The sequence below is a fragment of the Melanotaenia boesemani genome, chromosome 12 (genome assembly GCF_017639745.1).
Source record: "Melanotaenia boesemani isolate fMelBoe1 chromosome 12, fMelBoe1.pri, whole genome shotgun sequence".
NCBI lineage: Eukaryota > Metazoa > Chordata > Actinopteri > Atheriniformes > Melanotaeniidae > Melanotaenia > Melanotaenia boesemani.
In genome coordinates this window covers 25,655,358-25,681,581 of record NC_055693.1, presented here as the reverse complement: position 1 = coordinate 25,681,581, position 26,224 = coordinate 25,655,358, and the positions used below count along the sequence as shown (strand labels likewise).

Here is a 26,224-nt window from a genome sequence, read left to right as displayed (position 1 = left end):
TGATCCATTTAATCATTATTTAAAGGCAGCTCAGTTGATCACAGCTTCATCATGATGGAGAATAACTCCTAAATAATCATCCAACCCACCATTTTTGTCTTTGATGCGGCTTTCATCCGTACCATTACAGCGCGATTCTGGCTTGAACTCGATGTTGCCGAGCTTCAGTACGGCCGCCACCAGCTCCAGCACTGACTGCAACTCGTCCTCCATGAAGCCCACAATCTGCATGGCATTCTGTAAGTGCAAGTGTTTGGAGTATGGAAACAAAGCAGGTGAAATCATAAGTCAAATGTTGAATCTTTGCAGGGAAACATGGAAAAACTGGTGCAGAAGAGCACTAAGCAATAAATGCAAAGTCATTAGACAGTGTGTGACTGCAAACACACCACTGCATAATGACTGAATCAACATTGCAACACCCTGTCAGTGCTGGGTCATTAATTACAGATATACATTCACAAAGTCAAACCTGCATTTGATCACACTTGAAGCATAACTATCCAACAAAATACATCAATCCCAGATTAAATAACTCCCTTATTCTCCACATTATTGCTCTCAAAAGAAGCAGTAAACTGATCAATTCAGAACATTTTGTTAAACATTAAATTAACTACTAAAGGGAAAGACAGACATGGCGAACATGTGGTCTGTTTGAACTTGAAGAGGTTGAATGAATTGTTTAGAGGGACTGTCCCTTAGCATTTCCGGTAAAGATGCAGCTGTGCAGAGAATGCTATGAGAGCGAATGAGAAGCAGGATGTGAAAAACAGGGAAATGTGTACAGTAAAACTGACAGAAGGCTCAGTCTGTAGCTGAGAGAAGTATGTTGGAGCAGGAGCTCCTACAATGCTCAGGAGCTGACCGACAACATCCTTCATGTCCCCTTCAGTGAGGATAAGAAGCAGCTAAAAACACAGGATATTGCATGTGTGCGAACAAACATGAGTAAATACGAGGAAGCAGCTGCCCCCTTTTTCTTTGTGGGTTTCCCCAAGCGGCCACTGCTGATGCTGCTGAGCCCAAGCTGAAATGTTAAATGTACAAGCACGTGTTTAATCAATACAAGCCTTGCTGTTAACGTGTAGTTCATATTTAAGTGGAAGTTCAGTTCAAAGTTCAACTGGTTTTTGCAAACAGGTGGGTGGGAGACTGGTGTGAAGCTGTTTCACAATCAGGAATAGAGAGATAAGGGGGAAAATAACAAAAAAGATAAGTTTACATCTACCCTTTGAACATGATTCATATTAACTCAGCATGACACTACAAAACGAAAGCCAAAATGAACTTTTTTGCGGATCAGGACTACTTACTCTGACTGTCCTGAAGTTGGTTGCATCATCCAGCCCGCTGACCACGGCCGAGTCCAGGCTCAGGTAGTTGTACTTGCTGAAGTCTCGGTCCAACTTGAGCTTCTCTGCAACACAAAAGTAGCTCCTGTTCAGCGTGCTTTTGTTACACACCCAGCACACTCATAGCTGGTGAAGTGCTGCAATATTTGATCACCCTTTGGTTAAATACACTTATAGATTCAGCTTTAAGAAAAAAAACAAAAAAAAACAGTTGAGCACAGAATTCCCAAACAATTTCTGCACAATGTATGAACAAATGGGAATTACTGCTGTAAACATTGTTCTTGATTCTCAAATTGCAACCCTCAACCCCCTCCCAATGAAGTAACAAAAGAAATCTATTCCGCTTGCGAGTGCATGTGTCAGATTTCATTAGCGGCTGCATTAACTACAGCTGAACCCAACCCCTCTGATGTGTGCACTCTAGGGGTCGATGACCATTATATTGTTGGTCTGTGTTCAGGACATAAAACAATGCCTTCTGTCCACAGCAAAGTAAACAGAGGGAACAGGTTTCATTGCCAGGATTTGTTCTCTGTAGTGTTTGTCAGGCAGGAAGATTGAGTCATTAATGTATAAGCCATGTGTTCTTACAGCTGCACTTCAGCTGGAAGACGCTTTTACACAAGATTTTAAAAAGATGGAATTAAACAAGAGATGAAGACTCCAGACGAAACTAAATGTAAGATCGTGTTCAACAGCCTCATACGTGTCAAAACATTACGAGGCAGAGGAAACAACAATGATCCATCACTTCCTGCAAGCAGAGTTTTGTATAATCTGATGCTTGAAATTATTCCAAACAAGTAGTGCTAAATATATATCACAATCACTGTTTGCGGTTTAGGCTGATTAAGGTCAATTTCAGCTGTTTTTTATTTTCTTTACTTTTCAGGATTTAAAACTGCCATTTCTATCAGTGCCCTTAAATCTTTCAACTTGCTTGTGTCCACAGAGTTACAAAAATACATGGATGCTTCCATTTAACTCTCCTTCCTGATATTTCCACGACTTACTGAGTGTGTCATCTGAGGCTCCAGACAGGAGCTGATAAAAGATGTGGAAGTTCCTCTCTCCTCTTGGCTGCTTAACCACACGTGACTTCTCCAGCAGATCTAAAAAAAAAAAAAAAAAATGAAATAAGATAAAAGCACATGAAAATTTTCACAGCGAGTATTTAAGAGGAGATTCTCAGGTGGTTTTCTGACTATTAAACATGTGGCTGACCACACCTTGTGTATTAAGCCTGTATTTATTCGGGGCTCAAAGGATTTCCATGTCCAATGATCTATTTATATTGCCAAAGTTGCTCATTTTCCGTGTGTACAAACACCACAGGAAATGTTCAGGGAAGGAACCGTTCGTGGATCTGAGTCAGCCCTTTCTCCTGGGCAACCGACCAAGTGCAACAGTACCTGATTAAAAAGAGACCTCATCTGCTCACCGCATTAGGAGGAGCTTGATTTAATTAAAGACCAACTGCAGAGCTCAAAGACATCACAGGCTGCTTGAGAGCTTCTTCACTGCTAGTCTAGCCGAATAAGAGAAATCATCTTATTTTAGGAAACATTAACAGTTTATAATACGCCACATGGAGCGCTTTGGAGAAATGTGCACCATTATAACTATGATCAAACCTCCAGCTACTTTGCTTTCTCAATATTTAGACTGGACTCTGACTCACTGGTTGGTGGGCGCAGAGAGGACACAAGTACCAGTTTGCATCTGTGGAAACGCTGCAAACTGGGAGGTTGTCAGGGTCAGATCAGGCTAAATGTGATTCTGTGACACCCACTGGTCATGAATCACCTAAGTGGCACTTCAGAGCAAGCACATCAATAATACAAGATCCATGACTGAGAGGCTGGCAACAGCAATGTGGAGCTGTGATCAAAGATGCAGAGAGAAAGATGAAATACCACTGAAAGCCACTTCTTGTATTTCACTCCATTTTTCTTTATCTTAACATACCGTAGACAGCTTTTGACACCATTCTGGCAAGAAACGCAATAAAAAAAAAGGGCATTGCATCTTGCTTTCAAAGGCTGCAATTTCCCACAAGAACATTTACTGCAACCTTCTACACAAGTCTGAAAACAATATCCAATTGTATTTTGACAAAAATGTCAAGCTGAAAATGTATACTGTATTTATCAAAGCTACGGAGTATTCTGTGGTCAGAAATTATAAGAACGAAAGGCTTCAGAGAAGCACATAGAGAATAATGAGCTGCAAAGGACAGAAGAATCCATCCATGTCTGCATTGCAACAGCTTCCACATCCATTTATCTAGCCAGCCAGCCAGCTTTGACTAAATCAGTCACATGTCAGTAGTTCCTCTTCACAGGCAGTCCCTTGTGTTGGACTGACTCGGGCAAGCAGACAGAGGTTCATTTGTGTCTCAGCCATCAGCTTCCGTCTTTGTTCACAATGTTTTGTCTGAGCTGGCTTTCCTGCCAGAGGTCAGAGAAACAGAGGCCAGATCAAACCAAAACAAAGGAAAAGAAAAAAATATATAATAATAAAAAGCCGACTGGAGAAAGTGGGTAATGGGGATTGTGCTTTTTGTGCAGTCTGGTTTAAATCATGCAAAAAGGTTTTCATAAAATGTGTAAAAGCCTACAGCTCTGGACAGATCGTGAAGCCTTCTGAGGCACGAGCAGGACACCAAACACTGTCTACATGAGGCATCCTTCATTATGAATATATTAAATGAATACATTCAAAGAAAAAGGGCACAATTTTGACCAGTTTCAGTAGTTTTTGCAATGACCGATTCCTCGATAGAAGACAGATGTACATCATTTATAAATAAACAAAGTAGAAGCCTAGGACTGCACAGTACTGAAAATTCCCTGTTATTGCAATATTAAGAACATATCAATCTCACAAAGACTTTTTGATATGAAATAGGACAAACCGGTGCATTAATGAGGGCTGCATTCCACTAAGTGGAATTTCTGAACTAAAATGGGATGCAGCCCACATGAGGCAAGGCAAGTTTCACAATTTAATGACAGGGTGATTTAAAGTCCTTAGTGAGGACTCGAGCAGCAGAGTTCTAAATAAGCTGCAGGTGTCTAATTAATTTGCTTTTTTTTTGTAAACCGGTAACAAAAAAAACAAACAAACAAACAAACAAACAAAAAAAAAAAATCTCAAGCAGAATAAACATGAAAGCATAGACTAGTTTTTCCAGGTCCTTCTAAGACCTCCTGAGTGATTAACTTACACAATATTTATTACACAATTGGTACCACATTTGTTTATACGTCTGACGTTGGCTTAGATAGGGAAATCCAAGTAACTTCGGATCTTGCTCGTGAGTGATGGTAAGTTGGAGTGAAAGATGGATGGATGGACAGACTGGAGCTTCGTCACCAGTAATGAAGTGTTGCATTAGTTTGTAGTTTCGATTAACTCGCCACCTTCTCTTCAGCCCCCCCCCCCAATACCATCACAGGACTTAAATAGAGTTTGAAAGAATGAGATCATGGACACAAGTGGCTGAAATTAGTTTCTCAGCTCAGACGGGCTCAGCCTCAGAAAAAAGGATGATGAGCTCAAGCAAAGCTGTGAGTAAAGCCATTGCTCCTCCTTATTGAACAGAGTCAACTAAGGAAGAAAACTAATATCTATGATTCAATATTCAACAATATCGTGCATTGCATGTTTTTTTCAAATATAACACAGCCCTAGAAGGATATAAAAACACCCCAGTATTCCCTCTAACATTTAGAAAATATATTTTAAGGGGGTTTATATTTTAATACTACTCACAGTTACTGATGACTCCACCCAGCGGATCTCCTTTGAAGTCAAACTCGATGTCCATGTACTTTCCCTGAGGGCCAGAGTACAACAGTTAGATATGAACTTATATCCTTTTATATCACATATCCTTTTATAATCATGCTTTCGCTTTTAAAATAAAGAAGAAAAAAAGGCTTAAAACAAATCCAGCTCATGAGTTTGGTTTAGTTTTAGTTCACAGTAAGGATTTCAGCACTAAAGTTTTCTTTTTCTTTCTTTCTGCAGGACTAAAAAGGTTTTCATACCCTTTTCTCTAAAAACTGAGTGAACCCCCCCCCACCCCATCTCTCCTCAGATGCATCATTAACAAACTGGTCCCTCAGATGAGGCCAAGTAATGCTGGGGAGTGAGCTCCAGCCAAACTCAATAAGCCCTCTGCACTCAGAAAAATGAAGCAATGGCTCCATTCATAGCTTTAGGATAAAATGATGGAGCTCTAATGAAGTAGTATGTGGTGGAGGCGTGAGGTTTCTGCATGGACGCTGATGCCAAGGTCAACTATAAGCAGATCAAGGGTATAATCCATTATAATGCTCTGTTACAACTGCATGTCCAGGCACTGGCATGTGTATATCCATCAGTGTAGGTAGATGATTGAAAATAATGTATGAAGTAAAACTGGGCCAGGTAAGGTTCAGAGGAGGATAGGCTGCAAGCTGGTGCTTGCTGGAATAACCAGTTTTTATCATAATTCATGCATAAGGAAAAAAACAAACAAAAAAAACAAACAAAAATAACTTCAGCCTTGTTGCGTCAGACATGATGGAACCATAACAGACTGAATGTGAAATAAGCTAAATGAAGGCGTCTTTTTTAAATAAATTTTGCTGCTACATAATCATTTAAATTTGCATGAACACAAACAGGAGTGTGATCTGATGTGAGCTAGTCTGCTGCTGATGTATCAGGCCTCCATGAAAATAAAGAGACAAGGAGTGTGAAATCACGCCTCGCTTTGGGGGAAAAAACAAACAAAAAAAAAAAAACATAAATAACATCTCTGGATTCATGTCTGTCTATACAAAACCATATCAGAACTGAAACGTGCTTTAGATGTCATCTCCATGGCAAATGCATTAAATCTGTGTATGCATAGTGAAAATGTGCAAGTTCTGCATTCTATAGTTTTGAGAAATGATTTATTTGTATATTTATTTTCAGGCCATAATTGTGCAGCTGATGAACAAATGTGCAAGTTTAATATATCAAGCGCATAAGTAGTGCATCAACTGAAGCAGTGTGAGGGCTCGTATAATGTGCATGTGTCTCCAAAACTGTCTTCCAATTACATGGTCGTAGAAAAGCACAAGAACAGATGATAAAAGGCCCTTATAAATGCCGGTTTGTGTTCTACATTTCCAGTCCCCATTAAGACAGACATCATAACACACTGAACATCAAATTTGCTCACATGCATGAACATCTACAGATCTCTGCAGACAGGAACACTGATCCCACTCAAACTGCTGCAGAAGCTACAAAATCAAACTAAAGTCCCCCAAGAAGTATGATTAATACATGATCAGACTGTTGCATGAGTAGTTATCGCAACAAGAAAATACAAATGTTAATGGAGTGTGACATTTAAAATAAATGAATTTTGGCCCCTAATAGAGAACAATAACCTTAAAAGAAGCAACAGCTCAAGTCCTGAATACTTACAAATCTCGAAGAGTTGTCATTCCGTACTGTTTTGGCATTTCCAAAAGCTAAAATAGGAGATATCAATGAAAAAAAGAGACAGGAAAAATGTTTAATAATCAAGCTAGTAAAAACTTTAAGTTAACACATTAAGGCTTGTTTTTTAAATATTTAAAACTACAGTAATGATCTTTGACACTGTGCCTCCCACCAGCCAGCTGTCAATCATAAAAATGCCTGAACGTCGAAGCCATTTGTACTGATGAAACCCCATAATTCTGTATGGATTAAGCAAAGCACCACGGCTTTTCAGGCTTAGGAAGGACTGAACTTTGATGTCACGCCACACTGAAGCATGCTCAAGTTAAAGTGCTTCAGTATGTGCCCCCTGCTTATGAATAAACAAAAACAAAAACATGAAGCACAGCACAGCCTTTTAGGACCACATTACATGCATCAAGAACATTGTAATGAGTGCACCAGCGAGCCTTTTAGAAGAAGATTTTCTGCAACATTTTTTTTCCAATTGCTTGAAACCCCCATTTCAACATTATAATGCTATTAATAAGACACACATCACAGTGTCATTAGCATAAATACTTAATTGCTGATAAAAGCTGATTGATTTGTGTAAAAGTATACAGAATGTAAATGTGTGGGCTGCTCGTCTGGTAAGAGCGGCAGCCGGAGGGTGGATGAGGCAGAGCAGAAGAGCAGCAGAGATACTGGAGATAAAGAGCTAAAAGAGAAATTAGAGCAAGAAGTGAGAAGAAATGGAGGGTGACAGAGAAGGAAACCGATAAAAGTAAGTGAAGCGGAGTGTCAGAGAGCAAAGCATGACAGATTCGTTTTGTTCAGCAGGATAAATGCCCCCCCCCCCCGGCCTGTCCTATTATCTTCTTTTTGTTAAATGTTGGGGCAATTAGATCGGCGGGGGCTAAACTCTTGCAGATGTGTAGGGTTTTTCACTGCAAGTCAACCTTATAGCTTCATCATTCATGGGCATTTCCTGTCCACTGCCCCCAATTAAGAGCCAGCTGTTTCTGTGCCAGCACTGAGCTGCAGGAATGACTGTGCACTGCTAAATAAGAGTGTGTTGTACAGTATTTTTCCCACAGTGACAGTGAAATGTGTTGTGTGCTTGGAGACCAAGTCAAAAAAATGTAAAATAACTACAGTAGATGGGCTGATGGGTTAATTAAAATTCAAACATTTAGGGCCATGCAAAAAGTCTTGAGCCAGCTTTTTTTTTCATTTTTTTTAAAAGATATATAAACTGAAAGAAACTGGTAAGTACTGCAGCCATTTAAAAATAGCATGCAAAGAAAAATGTAGCCATTATATAAAACTAAATAAATAAATAAAAATAAATAAATAAATAAATAAAAACAACAACAATAATAATAATAATAAATACCACCATTCAGACAAGATTGACTATTTGGTATAATTGCCTTTATGCTTTAACATTTCTTTAAAGTAGTCTTCAGGAATGATTCTCCAGGGATCTTGAAGGACTTTCCAAAGCTCTTCTTTGGATGTTTTCAACCTTATTTTTCATTCTCTGTCAAGATGATCCCACGCTGCTTCAATAGTGAGCTCCAGGTTGTGGGGAGGATTCTTGCTGCCACTGATTTTAAGTCCAGTTTTAGTTTTTGTGGCACACTTCAGCCTTTTTTCCCTGTTTCCCTTCTTTAAGACCGACTTCCTAAAAGCTACCCTTCCATGGAAGCCAGTTCTGATGAGGCTTCAGCAAACAATGAATGGATGAACTAAAGGATAGGACGCATCTCTTGGGTCCCGTGTCAGGTCTTTCTTGGTTTTATTTTTTTCTTTTTCTTAAGGACATAATTTTCAGATACTTTTTTTATGTCTATATTTCCTTTTGCCTGCCACATTGCACCACGATGCTGAGATATGTCACATTTTCTGTCAAATAACTGAGAATCAATGGTGTAAAAATATTACTTTGTGTCTGTCAAACTGAATTATCATCTGCATTATCCACAGATGCAACTAATAAAAAGTAAAATAAAAACAAACGTGAACAAATGACATCTCTGTGACATGCTGCTAGTAAACTACCTCATTATACAATTTAAACCTGGTTCTTTGCCAAGTTGTCTGTTATGTGTAGAGAACAGTGGTTCCTCCCTTGTCCCAAAGTACCTTTTTAATATATGAATTATTCATGGTTTAGTGGCTTAAAGTGGCTAAAACAAGAACAGACATTCCTCTGAAGATATTTAGATACAAGGACTGGATTGATTGGGTAAATAAAAAGAAAAAGAAAAAAAAAGTGACTTTTAGAAATACTTGAGAACTATTGCTAAAGACACTTAAAGCGTTTGCAAGAAAGTTTGGCCACTTTCAAGCAAAATGTAAAGAAATCCATGTAGGTCCAAGACTTGAACATTGAAACAGCATGCTGATGTTTTCCCAACTTTAACTGGTTTTCCCAGCAGCAGCTAAATTGGAGCAGCCGTATCCCCCTGCTAACACATTTTCCATCTAGATGTGAACTTCAGACGATCTGGCTCCCGAACTGGGACCCAACTGGACTGTTTTCACTCACCCTCCAGCACGGGATTGGACTGCAACAGCTGTTCCTTGACCTTGTTCACCTCCTGGCCCTTCCCACACACCGCTGCCACGTATGACATCACCAGCTTGCTGGCCTCTGAAACACACACACAGATACACACATAGATATAAGTAGTATTGGGTCAAAGCCTTTGCAAGACAGAAGACCAAGAGGGACACACCCACAAGTTGCACCCCCCCCCCCCCCCCCCCCCCAAATTCCCCATTATATCATCCTGCTCAACACCCATCAGGGAAAAAGAGGCCTTGTTTTAGAAGCCCACTTATGTTAAGTGAGGTGTTGACCACCGTTTCATCATAATATCATCATTCAATCTACTGATTTCACTGGGAAGCAAAAAGAAAAAAAGCCCTGGAAAAGATGTCTGGATGTAACAAATGCTCCTCATCTGCTGTTCATGTCAGAGCCGACATCGATTGAAAACTCTCAGTGTGTGTTCTGTAAGTGAAGCACTCTCCCCAAAATTAACTTTGCTCCTGAAGCAGAGGCTCAAAGACCAAGCCGTCCTGTTTGGAACAAGTGACATGCCTCGTGGGAGGACTGCTGGCATCAGGATCATCTCTCGTGACCGGTGAGATGACAGTGACCCAGAACTGATGAGTGTGATGTGCCAGGGGAGGATAGAAGAGAGCTCTGCTGTAGTTTTTTGTACAGGCTGCTGATGAGTTTGGCTTACAAACATACTTATCTTTTTTTATGCCACAGGAAGGCCGTAGGGAAAAAAGAGAAAGAAACGCAACAGAGTATCAAGGAGGAGATTTTAATCCACATATATATATGTTTAATCTCCCAGGGTAGCATAATAAACTTCTTCATTCATGTCTTGTGGCAGTAAAGCCATGTTGTATCTTCTGAACACTACAAGGCATCTAAAATAATAAACTCTTGGTCACAGTTCTTTGCTTTTATAGAAACAGAACATGAGAGAACTCCAATCCAGACATGAATGTCAATGACCCATATCTGTGGGGTGGGTTTTGATGGCCTTATTCCGCTCAAAAAGCTCCAGGGTGGATGAGATTACTGAAATCCAAATTCATCTTTCTGACTTGATCCCAGCAACAACTTCTTGGAGTTGGGTTTTTAATAAACAGAGATTCAGAGTCTAAAGGAAAGCTTGTGCATCACAGACTATGGTCTGTCAAACTCAACTGTGCCTCTGTTGCTTTGTTTGGCTGTTTTCTGTTGTTGCATCACTGGGCTTCAGAAATTCTATTTATTTGGGGTAGCTGAGGAGAATCTTACAGTGTGAGCAGCGGCTTTTGTTCAAACAAATGTGTGGCTTTGTGGCTCTTGCCATTTGCTGACAAAGTGCTTCAAGGGAAGTTATGTTGAGAAATCTGAGCTTCACATAAGTTCAAACAGATTGACAACACAAAGACATCATTGGTAAGTAGTACACAAATGCCTCCTTGTTACTATTGATGTAATTTTGTTAGTAACGTCTGCTTTTATTTTATTTCAGTAATCTGGACATTCGTCACCAAAATTAATCATCTCGTCATTAAAAAGAACAAAAACCAACTTATTGTTTTTGTTTAAACTGCATGGTGAATTTTAATTGGAACAAACTGGACTAACTTAAAATCCTTCCCATAACTGACTCAAACATAGACAAGTCTGGCATGGCAGATTAGGTTCAGTTGACTCTGAAGTTGAAACTCCCAGTGATACGAAGGCAGACCTATAATAAGTGTTTCTAGAGAAAACAGTGCTTTTTGAAAGAGTAAACACTCAATATAGTCAAATTGCTACAACACCTGGCAAAAAAAGGCCTTTTTCAGATTAGTTAAATATATCATTAAATCGCCTTTTAATTTACATTTGTAAAAGTAAATATGTGCACGAGTCTAAACATGCAATTAATCTGCAGATAAAGTGTTTGCAGATCTTAAAAAGCTTTTGGTCCTGACTGACTGGAAATATAGCCTCAACAAGGGAGTCAGGCTACATCCACATGGAGAAGGACCCGATTTTGTTTTTAAAAACAGGTTTTCCATGAAGGCGGCATCCTCCTAAGAAATACTGTATGTGTGTCCACACAAAACCACTGTAAATACTGTAGTAGCCAAGCCTGTAAGCGGCGCTGTAACACTGTCACAGATGTACAACAAAAATTGGAGAATAAGACTTGCAGCAAGCACAAATACTTGTGTGATGTAAACAAACATATGAATGAGACGTTTGGAGAGAACCGAGCTAAAAGAGAGACGTTTGCGTGGACAGACAGTTGCTGACTGTGGTTAAAAAAAAAAAGTGGTATCATACTTAGTAGCTTCTGCAGTATGAACACAACACCATAGTCCAGCACTGTAGTGGCTGTTGGTGGGGTCCGAGTATGCAGGTTAACGGAGAGGTGCTATGTTGTCATCAGTTGAAGAAGACGCGAATGTGTTGGAAACATGGAAATGAGACTGTGTCATTTTCATACCTACTCGTCTTGGGATACAGTTTTAAAAATTGGTGTTTTGTGGCTCCTAATACGCTGGTTCCAAGTGGACGAAATTATTAAAAAAAAAATACAGCTAATACAACCTAAAGGTTCACTTATGCTCCCTTTTATGTACGTTAATAGGTACATTCATTTCAAACATCACTGTTCTCATAATTTCACGCGTCCTTTACTTTTATATGGTTGCTAAGCAATATGTTCACCAGAGGGCAGTGCAAAGTTCAGAGTTAAGTCCCTACTTCCGATGTCCGTTTCAGTGAACAGTAAACATGGCAACAATGGTGGAGATCATCATTTTGTTCTCAGAAAGAGATATAAAAAGAGGCAGACAGATGTATCTGGGTGGTATCTGGGTGTACCAGATAAAAAATTCTAAAATTTAGCATCTAGTTAGATAATAATTAGCATGGTTATCAATACTTAAAAGCCTTTAATTGGTGTTGAGGCTTTCTGACCGTTGCTGCAACATGTGTTTGAGAAAGTGAGGCGCTAGAATGCACTATATGTTAGATGGCAGAAATTCTTACACAATATCCATTTAATCTCTTAGCTACATAACCAACCTGATGCATGGAGCTGCTACTGGCTTACTGTCAGATATTAATGCCTTTTAATGTAGACTGTAGAAAGAAACATTTAAAAAGTTAATCTTTTAAAATGTTTAATTAATCTAGCTTAAAAAAATGATAATCTTAACTAGTTTATTTGTAATATTGTTTCTATTGTTTACTTGATCTTGTCTCATACTACACCAACTATTGGTTGAAGTATTTTTATTTTAGTTTTGTATTTTTTGTACCCCAGACTGTTCGAAACTGTATGACTGCATCTCTGCACAAACTAATAGAGCTTAAAAAAAATTCAATTAATTTTTAGTGTTTTCTTATATTTATTTATATATTTTTGTTGTATTGTTTTGATTGTGTCATTTTTGGTGGTGTTCTGACTTTAATTAAAAATTAAAATAATAATTCCCCTTTAGTATCTAAAATAGTATTGAGTATCGAGCACCATCCTTAGTATCGGTATCGAGTTTGAGATTTTAGTATCGTGACAACCCTACTGGGTACACATTTGTAAACTTTCTGAAAATGGAACAAATGTCCCACGTAAAGGATGCACAAGATGGACGAAAGGCTTCATATAAGTCTTTGGTATAAATAAAAAAGCATAAATGGGCTCTGTGTGAACATGGCCTCAGTGAAACAATAAAAAGAATTCTTAAAGAAGAAGAATCCCACAAAGCTCCCAGTTGTCTGAGTCTAAAATTTAGAGCAAGTACAATAAACATTGGAATTTTTTAAAAAGGGAAACCTACAGGTCAAACTAAGCAACAGGTCAAAGTGTCAGGACAGAAAAGTCAAAGTAAACTGCCTGAAAAACAGTTTCTGACTGTCAGAAATTGGTTGAAACAAACCAAATTTACGTAAAGAAAACCCAAACCCAGAGGCTATCAAGCAGGAGAGCTCAATGTGAAAACCATGAGGGAAAATTCTTTTTATTCTAAAGACAAATTTGTGTTTTCTCAGGAAAAGATCTTATGAGTGGATTGCAACTGCATTCCCACTTACTGCACGCTGCCAGCTCCATATTGCTCTTACCTGTGAAGCAGCACTACACAGAGATCAGGAAATACCATTCATTTTAGGCATCTCAGAGATATATGAAAGCGTTTCAAAAACATAGCCACACTTACAAAAACCAAGAGAAACATAGAAGCCCAGATATGAAAACAGCTTCCGCCAGCAGACTCCCATTTCTGGTCCATTGCCAGCATATGAACTTTAAGTTTTCCCAACTGTTGTGGGACTTGATCTTAATGTAGGAAGTGCAAATAAAGCATGACACCGTCTGTGCAGTATGCTGCTGCTCTACTTTGATATGTCTACCTCTATCATCTCACAAGAACACCCGTTACAGGTCAGAGTTATGTTTCATGTGCAAACACAACCATCTCAAATAACAGACGTCAGACTTCTGTGGTCGACCTGATCTAAATCTGTAATATGGCTTCATACGCACCAACCCTTATCATACAGAGTTGTTCAGAAGTTAGTTTTGACTGTACTTGGAACAAAGACCTACAAACAAGTACAGGAAAAGGGTACAAATTTTACCCTCCAAGGATCCACAGATATCAACAATGAGACTTAAGAGTAAAAGATGTCGTGTTTAAGATTAAGCGTTTCTGTATTGGTGCTCAGAACAGATGTGTCACTGATACTTATCCCTAGCAGATCCCAGGTATGAGCATGCCTAACAATGTAAGGCTATGCTCAGGGTGCAGGCAAACCAGATTTATCTTTCAAATCTAAATAAAAGATTTGAGTGTCTAGACACAATGTTTGACAACTGACTGAACAACTCTTTTGCCTTAGCAGAAAATTTTGTTGCTAGCTACAAAAATTTTATCACCTTGTTCTCCATGGTCTCTAACAGGAAAATTGACTTCTCAGTACTGCTGTCACCATTGTGTGACAAAGGGGGACAGTTGACAATCTAATTTGTGCATCCAGGCTGAAATTAAACTGCAGAAATTTGATAAGAATTGCATCTCACAACCTGAGAATGAGAGCTGAATCACATTAACAAAAATGGCAAGGGCTGGGGGTGGGGGTTCATACCTAAAAGTAACCTAAAAAAACTTTAATAAACAATATAAATAAACGGGGTGAACAGTTTGCCACGCAAGCCATTTAACAAAAAATAAAAATTAAAAAAATAAATAAATAAAAAATGTGTGTGGTAGGTTGCATTACAAAAACTCACCAGTTTTCCCAGCTCCACTCTCCCCTGTGATCAGGATGCACTGGTCCTTGTCTTGGTCCCTCAGTGAGCGGTAGGCCTCATCTGCCAAAGCGTAGCTGAAGAAGAATATGAAATGACAAAAAGCATACAGTAAGGCTTTATGTTTGATTACACAGCTGACTTTCCGGGATATTTTAAGAAGGGGGGGTTGGATTAATACAAATTCAGATGAATGGTACACTTTTGCAGCAGGCCACATGGTGTCTCTGTTAATGAAAAGCATGCGGCTTCATTGAAAATTAGGTTGAACATCCACAAGACTCGAGTAACTTCCAGCTTAATTTAGCAACACTGGCTGGCTCATATTTATTTGGCTTTGATTGTTGACTATTTCCCTACTGCGTCTTTAAAACATAACTAAACTACTCAAACGGCCAATTCAGGGATGAGCAATGCCAGTTAGCTAAGTTCGCCTTGAATGCTGTTGTTTATAGCTCAGATACACCATACACACACCATACACACATCTCTACAAATAAGTACCAAATTGAATATACACTACCGTTCAAAAGTTTTGGGTCAATTTGCCATGGGATTCAATAGGGAAGTGACCCCAAACCTTTGAACGGTGGTGTATATGTTTTTGTTTTTCTCCTTTTTGAAATCGTACCCTGGCACAGTTTTGAATTGTGCAATTTGTCACTGACAATGTAAAATCACTTTAGTTGGATGATAAAAGGGGAGAGCATCTCATAAAACAAAGCTTATTGTCAGACATTCCAGGACACTTATACAATGGCAAAGTGGGACTCATTACTGCAGTTTCACTCCCACCAAATACCAGAACAATATTTCATTTGTTCTGTTTATGCACACAATCCCTTATGATGATTTGAAGGTAGGGTGTGGATGGTGTTTGGGCCACCTCACAATGACAAGTGTTTATTTTGTATGGCATGTTGGCCTATAATTTTCATACGTCATACATCTATAAAGATGGTGCACAATTAGAAATAAAGCTTTCACAGCTTCCATTTAGCAGGCAACCCATCATGTACAGAGAAACAAGAACAGTGTTTTCTCTTGATCAGGACTTAAGTGTCAACTTCTTTCATGTAATACATATTTTTGACAACCTATTGAGGTCTTGCCAGCTAGATTCACTCTTGCTCACCAGTGTGCTAGTGCGTCTTTTGAAAACAACCCTCATTAATTACATTTTTAATAATAAATTATGTACATGTGTCCCATTAGCTTTCAAGTATCACTCTCCAGCCCCACCTTCCTGTCCAAACGTGGTCAAGTCTGGCTAGATAAACCAAGCGGATGAAGACCGAATGTCAGACTCGATTTGTTCATACCAAACTGACAATGTGAGACTTGGTCAATATTTTACAGCTATGATGGCTTTAATCAAATAAATCCTATCCTCCTAGACCTCCCACTGGTGTGCTCTGCCAAAGTACGGACAGTCTTTTTAAGCTCATCGGTACTGGTGGACCATTAACTTAGGAAGGATGGGAAAGTAGGCTAAAGGATTAAACTAAACAGGCAGAAAATGTGGGAAAATTTTAGGGTGAAAGGATGTAACCACCCTGCTGAGGAAAGAACACAAATCCAGAGCAGCCCCTCTACAAGCATTTATACCGTTGAAACCACGTCAGGTAATTTCTAAACCCTCAAAAAGTTTAAATCACACAGACTTTTTAAATAAATATCAAGCCAAGAGCAGCATCTTAGATTTCACAGGGTAAATATAGCTTGAGGTAATTTGGGTGGAATGCTTCAAAATGGTCTCTCCCTAGTGTCTAATTTGGTCTTAGAGCTTGTCTAGAGGGTGGGAGAATTTAAAATCTCCTAGGTTTCCATAATATCATTAATTATTTATATGCACAAAGTGTACTAGGCATAAGTGCAGGAAGGAATGTTTGACATTCACAGATGATGCAGCATTACCAGTCATTGCTGGGTATAATTTGGGATATAGCATTTGACTCATGTTGGAAGTTATATTCATTGATGAAAAGCAAAGCTGTTGTCAGGATCTCAACATGAAAATGCAGCATGACACTGACCAGTGAGCTATAAAACTATTTAATTAAGGCTCACAGTGATTTCTAAGGGAACTACTCAGTCTGCATTAGCATGTTTGGTGCAGGGTTGTGCGGATTCATTGTGTAATCCCATCACAATCAACTCCAACTTTCATAAAAAATCATCAAGACATGGAAAAAGAAACTCATCTTAAAGTCTAAAATAGGGCACGTCCACAATTTAGCCTACATAGAATCTGTGCTGCTGAGGCCAGAACGTGGAGCGTATAATCATAAACTGAACTAACACTGACCCCCTGATTTGTAATATAGCTGATTGCCACTAGGGAGCCATGAAGAAAGGGGGTCAGGATAGAAGGCCAGATGAATGCATTCCAGACCACAAAGTTAAAGCTCTGGCTAATGGAGCTTAGGGTTCTGCACCATCACACATCATCTTGGATCATGGTCTTTTCAGCCGCCACCAAGTCTACTACCCCATCAGTCCCTGGGGTGGGCCTGCAACCAATCCCTGATGTAAAGGGGTGTCACCAAGGCAGCACACTTCCCTATGTAGCTGGTGAAGTTCAGGGACATTCTTTTTTCCCCAAAGGGTTTTTAGCCTAACAGTCCATTTTTACCATTATGTAATGCACTGCAAAATGTAACATTGGGTTTAATAGAATATATTTAGTGGATAAAACTAATTTAATTTAGTTATCAATGCTAATTTTAAGTCATATCAATGTTTGAGTGCAAGAGGTTGAATAAATGAATAGACTTAAATTGAATCAGTGTACATAAAAATGGTGAGGGTGGGTTTTCCACAATGTCATTCACTTCTATTAAACAAATTAGGGGAAGTTTATCATATGAAAATATGTACTTTGGGAGCTTAATTGGAATTACCCAGTACTCAAAGTACTTTTGTGTTTTTAATTTATTTCTTTTGATTAGTTTTAATTAACCCTCTTGTTTTTCTCTCTTATTTAGGAATAATAAAACGTGAATATTTAAAATAAATTATATATATATATATATATATATATATATATATATATATATATATATATATATATATATATATATATATATATATTCTATATCACCCTTGATGATCTCTACTTCTAAAGCAATTTTTTTGTTTTTATGCAAACAATATTTAGACATATCAGCAATAATCCACCTTTCACAATAGTTTCAATGTATAGAAATAATATTTTATGAATATAAAAATATAGTTTACCTGTTCATTGATAAATAAAATGGCTGTTTTTTTTGGGCATTTTAGAATAATGATTACCTTTCTTTGGAGTTAAAGTTTCACACATTACTAGACTGTGTCCTTTGAATGAATTCTTGTTGATAACAACCTAAAAAGTGAACACCACCCACGGAAAATGCAGCATGTTGTACTGAATTGCAAAAAAAAAAGAAAAAAAAGAAAAAGAAAGAGAAAAAAAACACACAAACAAAAACAGCTACCAAATTCCAAAAAGAGATTTCTTTTTTTAATTCCAAAATCATTCCATGCATCTCCAGTCACAGCAGTGTACATTCTGAATATAAAATTATATGTTTACTGGGAACTGATAATGTTAGCTTGTTCTCTCCCAGATAGACATCAATATACTGTAAATGTTTTGGTGCCACTAGCTGTAGCTTATTCAATCCCCCACCCCCGCCTTCTCTGATCAGAGCCAAACCCCTGAGCTCTCCTGTACACCAATCCTGCAGTTTTGTATGGATGAGACTCACCACAGGACATTACGTCACTGCTGAAAAGGGCAGCAAAGCACAGCAGATGTCTGCTTTGTGAAAACACTCCTATTGCCTGAACTGATCCCGACAATAAGCAAACCATCACGCAATTATGTCACCCCCAGAGGAGGCGGTGTGTGTGTGGCTGTGTGTGGTGATGGGGGTACCACATGAGGGCCATGGGTGTCAAATAAAAGTGGGAGGTCCTTTTCTAAGCACACACACTAAGCAGGACTTATGAATATGAATAGCTACCACTAATCACAATATGAATAGAGGTCAGCCGAAACAAGCCACACCCAGAAACACACAAAGCAATGTCCAATTTTAAATCTTGAAATAAGACAGAATACAGCTAAACATTTGCTGACTTTTCAAAGATAAAAACAGCATTTTTTTTTTTCAATTGTAGAAACACAAGCAGGAAAAACAATTTGAAGACTTGCAAATAAAATGCAACCCTGCAAAAACACCATCATTAGGGGCCTGAAAGTAGTCAGCAACTGATATAAAAAGGACACCATGAAACAATGGCACACCAAGGCCTCCATCAAAGATGGAGGAAGCAGGAGAATAAGGTACCAAAGTCCCAGAAGCTTCCCAGATCAGTGTGCATAACTGTGTGTGGGGAGGTTAGGCTGGGATAAGGCCTTGGACTGTGAGTTCTGCTTGGCACTTCCCCTTCACATCTGCCTGCAGGCTGTAATTTGGACTTGCACGTGGCAGCGGTGAGCACAAAGCCACATTGGCATGAGGTAAGCGCTAGAAAATAGTCTCGTCAGTTCTTCTGCTCCTCATCCCCTGGTAAGTGGGGCACAGAAGATGATTGCCCTGCAGTTTGTGACCTGAATTTTAAAAGGGTGGAGTACCTTGAAGGCAGATTCAGCACACTTTAAAAGCAATGATTTGTAGATGCTAATAAAGCTGTAATATATGGGTTGGATTGAAGTCTGCCCAACTACTTGGAGACAACAAGCTTTGGAGAACAATGATCTTCCTCAGAGTCACATCTTCCTAATGACATGCAGGACTTTTTGCTTGCTCACCCCCCCTAGTGTATTAATGGAAGAAAAAAAAGAAAAAAAAAGGTTTTTGATGCTTCATACAAGAATGGTTCTGTTAAGTGTTGCTTAGAGGGGGGGCAATGGCCTCTGATCTCAGTGTGACCTGGTTCCTACAGAGTCTTCAGGAAATCCGCCTGGCTTTGAAGGAGCAGCCAAGGAAACAACCTTTTCCTGATGACCAGGTGGAAGAGGGGGTGGCTTTTGGAAGGAACACACACAAACATAGTGGCACCAGACAGCTTAAAGACCAACCTGCTAGTGTAGTAGCAGACACACACACACACACACACACACAAAAGATGTCGGTTCTGACAGATGTTGACCATCTGTGCACTCATTTGGATAAATCTGCTGCAAAGTAGCTGTAAAGGAGAAGATCAGCACATAGGTCAAGAAGCTAACAAATATGCTACAAGATTATAATAACAGTTTAAAAAGGAGCATATCCTATGTGCAGAGAGCAAAGTGCAGAAAAGCACCTCCAACTCTCTAAATTAGAAGTTTAGTTTAGTTTGAAGTACAGCTGCCACAGATCTCTAATTCAAACAGATGCTTAAGGTTGTCTGAGACCTAAGCTAAATTGCTCACTGATACTCCTTCAGTCATACATCTAACTACAAGGGGGTCCAGAGCTTTAATTCATTTCACTACGCAGCAATTTAGTGTTCCAAAGGAGGAGGGAAAACACCGGCCCACAAGGTTTATGTGATCCTTAGAACAGCAGGAAATAGGCATGCTGTGTAAGGTAGCAAAACATCCTCAAAGCAGCACTGCTCTTCTGAGCCTGTAAAAGCATGTTTATGCCGACTGGTATGTTGTACATTTGTTATCAAATACACATACATCAAAACAGAAAATTCCAATTAACCTCAGTTAGCTTGCTTTGAAAAGAGCTAAATATATGTAAAGACTATTTCATAGTATAATAAATAGCACCAGCTTTAAGTGGAACCTTGATCATCACCTTCAGTCAAAAGAAATTTAAAAAAGCACTGTAGGGCAAAAAAATAGAGAAATTACAAAGCTGCAGACAGGGAAGTGGAAAAATAATATCGTTTTATAGCTCAGCAAACACCAGTCAAGTTCAGACTGAGAACTTCCCCTCTTCTGCTCTTCCTTTGTTCCAGCATTTCACTACAGCAGCGTCTCTGATGCCTCTGCAAACCTGACGTGAACCAAAGTGCAAAAATTACATTAATGCTAAGTGGCATAAAGCTAGTAAACAAATAAACCTAAAGATAGACCTGTATGACTTGAATTCTTGGTACCTGGCATGAAAGGATCTCTTTTCCCCATTTTAACAGTTGATCATAGATCACTCTTATTCTATTATTTGCACTTAATAATATTAAATAATAAAAAGTATTTGTTTTACTGAAAATCCATTCCCTACAAATGAAACATGTCTTTAATGCTGATGGTCTTTAGATCATAATGGAAAAAAAAAAAAAAAAAAAAAAAAAAGATCATAATGGAAGATGATAATTTTGGTCTGATGAAGGAACCAGAAGGTTAAGTCAAGTTCAGTTTCAGTAGGATAATTCCTTTAAAGAGAATAAGGAATTTCTTGATTATCCATCCAGTAGTTGCTGACGTGTTCCAGTAGGCATCAGAGTGGTGGAAGCATGGACCATTGTTGATCCAATTGACCAACACTATCACCCCTCAAGCTATAGCCATGGCCAAAAATAGATGTGCTATGTTTCTGTCCTATATGGGGATTGCCACACGCCACGTGCACACGAAGAATACAAAGAAATTAGCTGTCCTGCCCACTTTCAAACAAGATCAATTGGCATGACCTCATAGTCTAAGGGTGTCCATGTGACCATCTGAACCAACAGAGGGGATCATTGTTGACCCAGCCAACAACACACTGTCAAATACTGTTGGGTCATACCAACTTATTTTACTACAACATTTCTAAGACAGTGTTAATAAACCCTTTTTGGATGGGCAATAGTCCATCTCATCCTCGTTTCTGTTTTCCCTTTCTGGCCTCAAACTTGTCAAACCACTTGCACCATATTAATGATATTTTCTTAGTCAAATGTCCAGCAAACAGCAAGCTTGTCAATGGACACAGGCTTAGTGGGTTTGGATCACTTCATTGCAATGCTGGCTTGACCTTTAAGGTCATTAGCAAGTCCTTTTAAGAGGTTTTGCAGAAATCTACACAGCAAACTCAATGCTCAATCCACACCAGTGGCATTTAAATTGTTTGCCAGCTCAATTGATTTTCTTGGGACTAATCATTGGCTGGTCCCATACGACCCAATACTGGACACACAAAGTGAAGACAGCAATAAGACATTACAATAACACTTTCTGCTATGGACCAATTCAACTACCGTACCAGTCCAACACAACATTAACTGTTTTCTAAACAATCTGGTATCATATACAGTACAAGTGTTGTGTACTGGTAGGTGCATACATGACACACCATTACAAGGAGATTCTTGTGATTTCATTGATGCAAAATATTTTAAAAATACAAATGGTGGCAAGTCAACTAAACTCACCTGATAATTCACTAATCACTGTCTACCAGTTTTTTCTCTTTCTGCACTGAAAAGGGTTCTGACAATCCAGTTCTGATTAACTTTTAGCCCATATAGTTTCTTCAATATAATCCTTAAGATTGATGTTGCAAAATCTTATAATTGGCACCAGTTCTCTCTTACGCATCTAGTATATGCATGTGTAAAAAATGACATTGTGATTTTAGGACAAAGCAATTGTTAGCCTTTGATCAACACCTTCTATGAGTCTGTATTTTTTGGTATGTAAGGGGCACAAAAAAGCCCATTAATGTGCCTTTACGCACATGATGTTGCCAATACATCCACCAGAGACCAGGTTCACCTCAGAGTTCTCACGTCTGTTTCAGACCATAGCAAACATGCCAACAATGGTGGAGATCATGATAATGTATGTTCGCAGAAAAAGACATAAAAATAGGCAGCACAGTAGATAGTGGTTTAAAAAGAAACATTACTGCTGCTTCTTCTTAGTTTCTTTTGTGAGCTGCATGTCAGATTTACTGATCAATACTACCCCCCCAGTTTCCAGTGGTACTACTCCATTTGCTTCAATATGGTACGAATCTGCAATGACCCCCAAAAAACAGAATAAATTCTGCACATAATGACACAGAAGATAGACGTAATGCTCAATCATTGTGTGCTGGCTCGCAGGAAAAATGCATAGTCGGCACCAATTGTCCCTTGCTGGAGGCTGTACTTTCAAGAAGGCAGACTATCACGGTGCATCCCTACCATACCGACTTACCCATCATATGTATGAACAAATCTAAAATTCTTTACTCACGAAGGTGTATCAGATCATTAGCGGAGGTCATAATACACCAATGATAACACATATAAACATGCAGACATAAACTTTGGCCATTAAAACAGAAAATTATACCCAATGTCCTTTTAAATATTTTGATTTTCCCTGAATGTAAAGGGGGTTAGAATGTAAATAATAATAAAATAAATAATAAATAATTAGCGCTGACAATATAAACTTTTATGGTTCAACACCAGTCTAAAACAGCTTCTTTCCTCTCTATGCCGTCTTTTCAGCATGCCTCACACATGTTATGCAAGCTGTGTAAACAGATAAAGCTCAGTGCCAATTGTTCTGACTTTGAAAAGGCAGAGTTTACAATGGAGTTTAGACATTCACAGACAAAAGAAATTAAATAAAATAAAGTGTTATATTCACAACAGCAATGAATGATAAGGCAGACAAGGTTTAATCAGCGTCATGTTAGCACATCTTGCTGCCAACTCGTTATCTTTGAAAACATTTGAGGAATTCATAACTCCTGTTTATTTAGTAGCTCAGAAGTGGTGACTTATAAATGCATCCCCACCTGCAATGTTTAATACAGAAAATAATGGACAGACTAAATAACCAATAAAGTTGAAAATAAGTATTTATTAGAACACTGTCTGCATGCACAAATGTAGTGTTTGATAAGAAATGGTGCCACTGTTCAATTACAATACATTTGCATTTTACTCTTAGGCGAAGGGGTGGGTGGAAAAAGAACGCTTTGCCATCATCTCTCTCTTTAGAGCTCACCATTACACCTACACACATGCTGCAGAGGACTGAATCTGCCCACCTGAGTCAAAATGCCACTTCAACAAGTGCCCACTTAAAAAATCTAGCTATGGAAAAAAGGTTCTGAGCAGTTTCTCTTGGCCTCTTCAAAAACTGCGTCGCAACACCAAAACACCGTAAATGTGGCATAAGCTTAGATGGAAAAACCAGAGAACTGCACAATGCAAAGACTGTAATATAGAATCAATCGGCCTTGCAAGCTAGAAATGTAATGACTTTTTAAAAACAGTTTGCCTTCAACTGAAACTTTAGTGCTGAACTCTAAGGGCAAAAACATGGCAGAGTGGGCAGCTTACCTCCAAACATAAGATGATCCCCAGATTCTTTCGAGACTTAAAAAAAAAAAAAAGTTTGTGTCTTCCCTGAACACACCAGCTCTGGAGACATTTTTATACCACTGACCCATTTAAAAGTAGGTTCATTTTTAAGCATGTATTAAGGACATTTAAGCACCATGGCTACAGTGTGACATCCTTGCATACCATCCATAGGTTATGGGGGGACAGAAATCTACCATCCAGAAGTGAGGTTATGTTGGTAGCATCCATCCAATATATAAAAATCTACTGGCAAAACTGGCACAAAGTCCCCACATGGGAAGATTTACAATGCTTATTTATTCTTTTTCTATCAGCATTACCACCAACCACACTGGAAAAGCAAACACAGATGTAATCCCATGATGCACTAAATGACTCCAAAGTCCATCCTTCCCACAAATGAAAAAAAGCCGCACTAAGTTACCATTTTCTCAAAGTCAGGGTATTAAATGAGTCAGTTGGAAGTTTTGTGTTCAACATCATCACTTCACTTTCATGGGTTTCACAGTAGAGGTTAAAAATAATAAATTAAAAAAAAAAAAAAAACACATTGAAAGGAGAGTATTTAATGTGATGCCCGTCTAGCAAACAACCGATATTGCTTCACTCCCACACGTGAATTGATCTCCACTGCTTCAGACAGGGCAGAGGTGTCAATGTGGAAACTGCAGTGGATGATTGCAGAATGATTTTATCTAATGAGGGTTTCACATTCTTCGCCAAGGATGTGTAAATGTTTACACTGCCCTCATGTTGTGTTTATTATGACTAAGCTAATGAAGGATTTTAAAAGTCTTTCCTGCTTCTGTAGAGATTTGACAAACGTATTCACTGCTGCACACCACTGTACACTTGCCCAACATCAGGGGTTAAGTCATCTAAATCTTTTTAAGTAAAGATAATCTTTCTTCCCCCCTCCCTGAACACCAGTGTCAGAGATGGTCGGTCAGAACCATGTGCACGACAGCTGGAAGCCTTGACGTGCACCTTGCACAGGGCCTCTTCGCTCCATTAGCCAGTCCCGATGCCTCTCTGTAGTAAATGCTCTACCGGCACTAAGTACTGGGAGCATCGGGGGTCTCAATACCTCATTAAACATTGGGAAAACACAATCCTACCCTGGAGACATGCGGCACACTGTCCACACACAGAAACACACGCACACACCTCTGAAATCAGTGTCCAGCTTGGGTGGCAAGCGACATACAAAAGATGACTCCAGGCCATCTGTGATGCTTCTGCACATGGAGAAAGGCCACTGATTATTTAATCTCTAATGCAGCACTTGTGTTTAGAAAAGAGTAAAACACCTGCCAGTTAATTATGGAGGTGCATCATCTGGTCAGAGAGCATTTTACTAAATTGTCCAGCAGAGGGAATAATGGATTGATTAGTGGAGATGTCTGGCAGCAGTTCTTTTTAAGAACGAATGAACTCTTTAATAATATTACATTCAAGCACTTTTGTCAACTGTGAAAGAAAAAAGATAAAAAAAAAAAAAAAAAAAGGTTCAAAACATCTGCCACAATCTCCAGGAGTTAGTTTATACTGCCATTTATGTAAAAGTGACTTGACACCAGCTTGGAAATTGCTGACAGACTTCTTTCCTGAACTGATCAATACTGCCAGGCTATAAGCCAATACTACTCTGCAACAGCTTTAATTAAGATGGAACTTAACAGGCAATTAGCCCACTAACAACTTCACAGATAAGAAACAGGCCACAATTCTCATTCCAGCTGATGTGCGCACACACACACACACACACACACACACACACACACACACACACACACACACACACACACACACACACACACACACACACACACACACACACACTAAATAGTTTGTCTGGAGAGAACAAAAGCAGGTGTGAAATAATAAAGCACCTGCTCTCAATAACTGTAACTTGAACTCATTAGCAAAGACACCTAAACATCTCTTCACAGGAGCCAGGTGTGCATAGGATTGCACAGCAACTGCAACTGGTAAATGAAAGCCTCCTTTTTCCTGTCAGTTAGATTTCATCTCAACCAAACGCTAGATAAAAATGTGGGATTTTGGATGCCCATTAGAAAAAGTGCCTAAACTATGGCAGCCAAACTGTTACCTACAATTATCTTGGAATGAATTCTGCAGTTTCAGATGCAAAGAGTTGGTAAGAAGTTATTCAGGGTGGCCCTGTACACATTTACAAACAAGATAAGAACTGCTAAAAAAATGTTGCCATGTGTGTCCCAGACCACCTCTGAATGTGGTCCAACCTCTTGGACCTGGAATCAGTGCATT

At 38.9% G+C, this 26,224-nt stretch overlaps 1 protein-coding gene across 6 annotated transcripts in view; it reads right to left on the bottom strand.

Moving 5' to 3' along the window:
- The window catches only part of myo1b (myosin IB), a 61,273-nt gene that overhangs the window by 19,654 nt on the left and 15,395 nt on the right, over nucleotides 1-26,224 (bottom strand). For all 6 annotated transcript variants that reach the window (XM_042001100.1, XM_042001101.1, XM_042001102.1 and 3 more), the window contains 7 exons: nucleotides 14,636-14,730; nucleotides 9,385-9,489; nucleotides 6,831-6,877; nucleotides 5,136-5,199; nucleotides 2,372-2,470; nucleotides 1,317-1,420; nucleotides 90-237 (listed from right to left, as the gene is read on the bottom strand). In XM_042001100.1, coding sequence (XP_041857034.1) covers nucleotides 90-237; nucleotides 1,317-1,420; nucleotides 2,372-2,470; nucleotides 5,136-5,199; nucleotides 6,831-6,877; nucleotides 9,385-9,489; nucleotides 14,636-14,730 — 662 coding nt within the window. The remainder of the gene's footprint in view (nucleotides 1-89; nucleotides 238-1,316; nucleotides 1,421-2,371; nucleotides 2,471-5,135; nucleotides 5,200-6,830; nucleotides 6,878-9,384; nucleotides 9,490-14,635; nucleotides 14,731-26,224) is intronic.